The sequence below is a fragment of the Orycteropus afer genome, unplaced genomic scaffold (assembly GCF_000298275.1).
Source record: "Orycteropus afer afer isolate SDZICR_OR568_19922 unplaced genomic scaffold, OryAfe1.0 scaffold00617, whole genome shotgun sequence".
NCBI classification, from domain to species: Eukaryota; Metazoa; Chordata; class Mammalia; order Tubulidentata; family Orycteropodidae; genus Orycteropus; species Orycteropus afer.
In genome coordinates this window covers 589,196-598,032 of record NW_006922204.1, presented here as the reverse complement: position 1 = coordinate 598,032, position 8,837 = coordinate 589,196, and the positions used below count along the sequence as shown (strand labels likewise).

The 8,837-nt window shown below is 37.9% G+C and overlaps 1 protein-coding gene across 1 annotated transcript in view; it reads right to left on the bottom strand.

The window, feature by feature from the left end:
* Nucleotides 1–8,837, bottom strand: part of POLA1 (DNA polymerase alpha 1, catalytic subunit) — a 431,865-nt gene that overhangs the window by 351,965 nt on the left and 71,063 nt on the right. The window contains 4 exon segments of the mRNA XM_007956408.1: nt 1,362–1,451; nt 2,860–2,921; nt 4,232–4,316; nt 7,913–8,067. Coding sequence (XP_007954599.1) covers nt 1,362–1,451; nt 2,860–2,921; nt 4,232–4,316; nt 7,913–8,067 — 392 coding nt within the window.

The window sequence follows — 8,837 nt, the reverse complement described above, 5'->3', positions numbered from 1 at the left end:
ATACCAGGAACTCTGGTGGTGTAGTGCCTAAGGTATTTGACTGCTAACCAGAAGGCTAGTGGTTCAAACCCACCAGCCACTCCTCGGGAGAAAGGTTGGGCAATCTACTTCCATAGAGATTCTACCTTGGAAACCCACGGAGGGGTCGTTATGAGTCAAATCGAGTTGATGACAGTGAGTTTGGTTTTTTAATGCATTATATATATATTTAGATAGATAGATCTCACTATATATTTATAGCAGTGTTGTCTATTAGATTAAAAGACCCAAAGGACATGATGAAGTCTCATTTCCAAATTATCATGCCTGGGAAGAGGGATTCAAACCGATGTCAGAATTCTATTTTACATCTGTTTGGATTTCTCACAGCCAAAATTGGCTCTCACACCCTCAACCAAGCCAAGCATCCTAGGCACCACAGCATCACCTTGGGGTTCAAGATAGAGACTTGTCAGAGGCTGGGTGAGGGCCTGGTGGTGAGCCAGAGCACCAATCAGAGTACTATAACAGAATCTTCTTGGCTCTTCAAAGATGGGTCCTGCAACATCGGGAAGTGAGTGCAGAGACACTGATAACAGTCCATGTGCTCTGCTAGTACTTTAGCTATACTATCATCACCATATAAGGTATCTAACAGCAAAAGTAAACATTTTTGCAAGGCCTCAATGTAACAAAATTAAATACAGGTAATTTACATCCTGCCTTCCCCCAAAAAATTATGTATTTTGATCCCTTAACCCAGACAAAAGACAAAAGGAAAAATTCCGATCAAGGAACCTACAAACTAAGGAAAGCCAAAGGAAATACAAAACAATACAGCGATTTATGATTCTTAGGAACTGGAACAAAGACCACACTCAATGTGAATTATGAGCTCCCACTGTCTGGTGGAAGCATACAAGGTCATCAAGAAATGTTCCTAGCTCTGAGCTCTCAAAGGAATATGTCCTAGAGTTTCACTGAGCTTGTAAAATATAAATACTTACAGTTTTGTGATTTGTACCAAACCAAAGGAATTAACTCCTGTAATGACTATACAACGGGGCCACAAAGCCAAAATTTTGGAGGTACTAACAGTATACCAAAGTTTATTTCCATCTGTGTGGTCTCTAAGTGTAAATGAACTGGAGTATCCAAAACTTCAACAATAATTCACAGGGTTGTTTTTGTATTAGAGAAAAGAAACTCTCTTTCAGTGGATTGGGATTCCTTTTTCCATTAGCAGAAAGTATAGCAATTCCTACCAGTCCATAGTGTTATTTCACTCAGAAAAGATTCTTTACTGCTCAAAAGTACCAATAAAGTCACACTAAAAAGAACCAAGGAATGAACAGCTTCCCCATGATCAAGCATCTACTCACCACAATGACATCAGGATCAATTTTGTGAACGTTTGCAAGGAAAAAACCCAGCAGTGTTCTTTCTGTTGCAGCAACCTCAACCTTCACATTCTGTTAGATAAAAACATACCAGTCACTTACTCTTTACTCTCAAGTGCTCCTTCGCTCTTTTTCAACCAGGGTAAGATTTCTCAGGGTTAAAAGGAACCACCATTTCAAATCTATAGAAACTAAATGCAGCAGTGAAATTCCTCATTCTAGGCTTCACAGTAATAATTGCACAAGTCTCTGAGGAGCTCATTCTAGTAATAAGCATGTGAGTGAAGCAAAAATTTAAGTGCCGAGCAACATCAAGTACAGAAATGTCCCTCCACAGGGACATGCTTGTGCATCTGGACATATTTTATAGTTATGAATCAGAGTACCTATCAAAAATAATACTTACTTTCCTATATAATCCTTAGATTTGTTTATGTATTTATCACACAAAGAAATCCCAAGGATTGCAGAAATTAATCTCAAATAGTGATTCAAGAGCCCATAAATAAGAAGCTAGACTAGAAACAAAAATACACTGAAGAATTACAGGTGTCTTAAATATAAATAAAATGTATCCTCATATAAATGGCTTCTCCTGAATATAAATCAGGTGTTCAAAAAGTTCACTCTTATTAAAAATCCCTTAAAATGGGTGTTGATGGCTGTATGTTTTCTACAATGAACTCGGTTTAAAAAAATATATCAACTTGATTATAATGGAATTTTCTAGGTCGTTTTATTTGGATCAGCAATTCAGGGCACATCACAAATAACAGCCTACATCCCCTACTTTCGGTAGCCTATGGGGCTTCTCAAGCCAATTTAAAGTAAGTGGAAACTGAAAAGGTTGCTAAGTTTTAATTTTGTAAAATCAGACCATCCCCAAAAAAAGAACCCTGCCAACTGACCAACATTTATTCATAAAAGAACTGACATACACTGACTATAATTAGCTCTGTGGAAAATGCACTGAATTACACTACTTTTTCTTTACATTTAATCAAGGACCTGTGAAAACTTCATGGAGTATACTGGAAGTTTAGAGGCCACTGATCAAATGTGGCCAGCCCATGTCAATCTTCCCAGTACATGGGCTATTAAGATACACCTTATTCTCAACTTCACGTGGTTTCCTTGAAGCTGGGGGCTCTACCCAATGTCTTCCCAACACAGTCATCACATGATTAGAGCACTTTGGAAAAGCTTCCAATTAAGCTATCACAAGGAGGGGTTGAGCTTTTATCTACTAAAACTGTAGAATCCCATTCTTTCAGGTGATTAAACATTTAAACGTTGTTAGATAATGTTTCTAACTTAGTATTTCCTGTATGGTTTTGAATGAGTTCTTGTCAAAGTCCAATCTATCGAGAACAGATTTAATAAATTAACAAATACAATAACCTGTTTCTACTAGTCCATACCATACTTCTTCTGTCTCCAAACAAATGAACACTTTAAAAGTAATAAATAAGTTCTTTACCTTTTCCTTTATGACTTCTTTGAAAGCAAATGGAAAAATACAGTCCTTTGGATTAGACACAACTGTGAGAAGGAAAAAATAAAGATTCTAACACCCATCTGAGTCCAATTTCAGGTACACATATACTGCATGTTTCCAAACGAAACCTGTCTTAAATTTAAATAAACTCCTCCCACTCCCTAAAGGCTTGAGGGTCAAGTATTTCCACTGATAAGGTCACTGAACCTCAAAAGAATAGTCAAGCACAGAGCCCTAAATCCCTACAATCATGAAAACTGCTTTGACAAAACATTTGTTATTTATCTGTGCCAGAATGGAAAAGGCACAGAAATCTTTCCCAAAGGAAATTACCGCCAAAAAACCTTCAACCTGCACACCATGGAGGAGTTCAGTCTAATCTTCTCAAAGTTAGGAAAGGAAAGATGACCAAAGCTGCCCCTACTACACTATGAGTTCCTTGCCATTCACATGGTGACATTCACAGAGGTGAATAAATGCATGCTGAAATGAGCTAATAACTGCTCTATAATACACAGAAACATGAAGGGATTAAATACCCTTCCATTTCCCAGGCTACCCTCATCATCATTTTGTTCCATGTAGTCCACCCCGCCTAAGGTGTAGAACTTCACCGCGATAATACATTCCAACCCTTCTCTACACGTTTCCTAGTCCTACTTTTCTAACACCCAAAGGAGATGGTGCCCAAGTTCACCTCTGGTTCTCAACTAGAAAAGACTCGAGGAAGAGTAACAGGGTAAAAGTGTTAGTCCCTTTCTTTTACTACAAAATGCATATTTAACTGTCTAAGCCCTCATCATGGTTGTCAGAATCCTCCTTGGAGACTGACTCATACACAATTTATAGAATAATTTCACATACTGAATTGTATGCATAGCGTGACCCAACACCAATTTGCTATATCACCATGACTCCTCCCAAACAGGCACCTATTCATTGATTCCTTGGCATCTGGCCTCTTCTCACAGAAAACTTTGGTCAGGCTGCTATGGTGGGGTTTTAGAATTATATCATGAAAAGAAAACAGTTAAAGCATAAACTTGATCCAGTTTAAAAAAAAAAAAAAGCTCCTCTATAATGCTCAATCCCAGAAGAGTAACCATTGGAACAGAAAAAAAGTTATTATCAAACTGCCACCTCTTCCTCCTAAAACAAGCCAGCTGGATAGGAGGCAACCAATCCAATAAAACTCAGTTTCCACAGCTGAAAAAAAACTTCTTTAACAATACACACTAACTACTCTTAAATTTTTTTTTTCTTTTTGAAAATCACGTTACTGATCCACCAGCTGGAGATAAAATAAGAAAGCTAAAATCAAGTCATTAGTAAACCAGCTTATAAAAATACATACCACAGAAATGTGACTGAAAGGGAGGCTGGGGAGGAGCTCTATCTAAAGCAAAACCGTGATGGACCAAAGCTGCCATAGCAATAATCTGCAAAGAAAGCAGGAAAAAAAAATCATTTTTCGGACATCAACTATGTAGTCTGCTTTCTAACGAAATCCACCAAGAACATTAAAAGACATCTGAGAATATACGAACACTTTTTACCTTTTCCTTTTGAAAATATTTCAAGATATAAAAAGAAGTAGAACAGTACAATTTACCCTTTCATGACCAAATGATTTTCGGCTTTGAATTTTTAGTTGACACCATGTGTTTTCAGTAAGGGAAGGCATGCTAAAATCAAGGGGCAAAAAACTGTCTTGAGGTAATAGGCATTTTGATACAATGATATGGGACACATACGTCCCAAGTGCACTCTGGTAGTAGGATTGGTGGGATGAGGCCCATTTCTTCAGGTTCACACAGTTATACAGATCCCTGCCAGGTGGTAGCACAGACTACAACCAGGATAACAGCTTCCTAAGGAACCTAAGAAGCTGAAAAGGTTGAATCAATAGATATCCCACAGGTCACGAAAGGGTTAACTCTCATACCCTATCATCCAGCTTCAATGATCAACTCATCTATAATCCTAAACACTGCCTGCCTCCACTCAGATTATTCTGAAGAAAAACCTACAAAAATGTCAGCACATATCCCTAAAATGTGGTTTCTAAACCTCAGCACTATTGACATTTTGAGGCATGTAATTCTTTGTTGGAAGGGAGGTGTCCTGTGCACTGCAGGACGTTTAGCAGCTTCCAGGCCTCCACCTACTAGATGTCAAGAGTACTCCACACATGCCTGCAGCTGTGACAGTCCAAAAGGTCTCCAGACATTGCCAGATGTTCCCAAGGGGGCAAAATCTCTCTGCTCGCCCTCCCCAACTGAAAACCACTCATCTATGAACTGACCTATTTTTAAATATATAATTAAGAGTCCCTGTGTGGCACAAATGGTTAAGTGCTAGACCACTAACCAAAAGGCTGGTGGTTCAAACCCATCCAGAAGTATCTGAGAATTGATTCCACAGCAACAACAATAAAGATAATGGTATTTTAAATATATATGTGTATGTGTATATATACATAATCACAACCTGATTTTGGCACCTAATATAATTAGGAAAAAAAAAAAAAAAAACCTCACTGCCATCAAGTCAATTCCAACTCACAGCAACCCCCTTTGGGTTTCCAAGGCAGTAGTAAATCCTTACAGAAGTAGATTACCTAGTCTTCCTTCCACACAGTGGCTGGTGGGTTTGAACTGCCAACCTTCTAGTTAGCAAATGCCTTAGGCACTACACTCCCAGATGTCCTTTTTAACAGTAATTCCTTAAGATTAAACACCCAAGTAAGATTCAAATTTTCATGTTTTCTCAACTGTCTCAATTTTTTTTTTTTTTAACAAATAATGGCCATACTTTGTAACTGGTTGATATGTAAAACTATAGGCACAACCTCTGCCATTTTCCTGCAATTAATTCATTGAAGAATCTGAGTCATTTGTCCTGTATAATGGCCCACAGTATGGCTTCTGCTGCTTGTATCCCAATGGTGTCATTTAACATGTTCCTCTGTCATTGTACTGCCTATAAATTCATAGTCAGACCTGAAAAACTTGATCAAAATTAGGGTGTTTTTTTGGGGGGGAGGGGAAGAATACTTTAGACATGACATTGATTACTTCTCTGAAAAGGCGTATATCTGATTATTTCTATTTTAACAATATTAGCAGCCACTGATAACCACTACCTAGATGCATTATTTCACTGGAATTCATTAGACTGCAAAATTATAATATTCGATTTTTCCTTCATTATTTATTAGCTGGAAACCTGTGAAGAGAAACCTGCCTTTATGAATTATTTGGTTACCTGAGGTACAGTATGTTTGGAAAACTCAAGATAAATGCTTGATTCAATTCCTTTATTTACCAATTTTCAAAATAATGAGCTGGTCCCCTAGTCCTTAACAGGTGACCAATGTGTTGCTATTGTTTACAGTATCATTATGGAGTCACGGATTTGATGTGTAAAAAAGTTCAACCTGAAATTAACGAAGCCTTTAGAGATGACTTACAGGGTACAGGAATATGCAGGACACAGTAAGGGGGTCAGCACACTTCTATGGTCCACAAGACAGTAAATAGTACAGCCTTTGCAGGCCATATGGTTTCTGTCAGGACAACTCTACTCAGCCACTGTAGCATGAAAGTAGCCACAGGAAATGCATAAAGGAGCAGACATGGCTATGTGCCAATGAACTTTTAGTTACAGAAACAGGTGGTGGGCTATACTTGGCATCCTGTTCAGTTTGCTGATCTCTAGTATAGAAGAAGTTCAATGACACCACAAGGAAGCAAACATATACAGAATATGGGACATGCTACAAGATGACTGAAAGTGATTCTTCAACAAGTCAATGCCACTGAAAAAACTGGAAGGGGGTAGAAGAGCACAGATCTCATTTCAAATAGATTCAGAGACATAAAAATCAAATGCCATGTGTGAAATTTATATGAATCCTGATTCAAATAAAACAACTATTAAAAGGTATTTCTGAGAAACAGGATTATATGAATATGGACTGTGAATTTTAGATAATATCAAGAAATCACTATTAATTAGATGTGACAATGGTGTAACAATTACATAAGAAAGTGTGCATGTTTTTGAAAGATTCATATCAAAGTATACAGTAGTAACATGATATAACGTTTAAGATTAGCTTTAATACTGAGGAGAAAAAAAAGGGGAAGAAGTGTGGCAAAATCTTGCAAGCTGCTGAATATAAGTGACTAGTACGTGGGTGTTCATCTTATTATTCTATGGCATTTGAAGTTTTCTAAAACAGAAAATTTCAAACACAAAAAATAAAAATAAGTCCAGCAATTTAACTCTTAGAAAATAAAAATCCACCACCATGTGGAATTCATTCTCTAACATGGAGTTTGGAAACAGTAAATTAGTATTCTTTCTTCTCCTTTAAATGTTATTTACTCTTTTGTTGAGACTATGCACAGCAAAAACATACACCAATTGAACAGTTTCACATGTACCATTTAGTGACACTGACTACATTCTTATAGTTGTACAACCATTCTCATCTTCCTTTTCTAAGCTGTCACTGCCTCATTAACATAAACTCTCTCCCCTCTAAGATTTCTATTTAATCTTTCAAGTTGCTGTTATCAATTTGATCCCACATAGGTGGTTCTTAAAATACCATACGGCTCAAGGCAGGTTTTTTTTTTGTTTTGTTTTGTTTCTAGTTAAGCTATTGTTTGGTTTTAAGAAGACTTCAGGGCATATTTTAGGTTTAAAGTTTAAAGAGTAGATTAATTCAAGGCACTAGTTTCAGGGATTCATCCAGCCTCCACAGTTCCAGAGAAATCTAGAGTCCATGAGAATTTGAAGTTAATTAGTAGTGTTCCCCTCCAAAAAGAATAACTTCCACTTGCAGAAAAGCTGTGGAGGTTCAGGTAAGTATTGCATCTGCAGGCAGAGGGACAAAATCTGTCCTATTTCCCCATCTCATTTAAGGTAGGGCTTTATGTATATACTTATTTATTCCATATGCTTTTATCTCCCACATCCGACTAAGCCTGCAAGAGCAGGAGAAAGCCTATTGTGAGGTCCTCACCTCATTCTGATGTGTCTTTGTATTCTGCATTGTCTTCATGCTGAAAGACATCACCACAAGTGGAGGAGGACCTACATCTTTAATTACATTCACCAGTTCTGGCTTCAAAGCCATTGCCTCAAATTTACACCAACTGATTGGCTGATTCAAGAGCTCTGGAAGAGAACAGATGCAACATATCAATGGCTATTTACTAAAAAAGAAAAACTAACCCTGGTGGTGCAGTGGTTAAGTGCTCAGCTGCTAACCAAAAGGCTGACAGTTCCAACCCACCAGCTGCTCTGTGGGAGAAAGATGTGGCAGTCTGCTTCCATAAAGATTACAGCCTTGGAAACCCTATGGGGCAGTTCTCCTCTGTCCTATAGGGTAGGTATGAGTCAGAATTGACACCATGGCAACAGGTTTTTTTGGGGTTTTTTAGATATTTTTGAGATATTCTTCAATCCTGTGTGTGTACATATGTTCAAAGAACCCAAGCTCCAAAATAGGTTTAAACAAACAAACAAAAAACCACTCTGCCTTAGATGAATCATAACATATTTTAAAGAGGATTCATGAAGATAAAATATCATAGATGCAAGTACTGACACCAAACGAGACAACCCACATGGGGCGTGAAGCTCACCCTCCTTTAAAGCTAGAAGTTTACTACGAAGAACAGCTGGGCCATATTAGTCAGGGCAGAGGTACATACAAACAATACAGGACAGTGAGGCATGCACCCCAAATGGCTGCCTGGGCCAACTGAGGCCTCCCTCAGACTAAGCTGCCAGGTATTATAGAGATAAAGTGATTCCAAATGTATTCCATTGAAGAGACAAACATAAAAATAAATAGACCAGTTAAGGAAATGTTTATATATTGGAGGACATTTTCTTTGTTGGTTACCAGGGGTGGGAGGGAAGGGGAGGGAATGCTGTTAGAT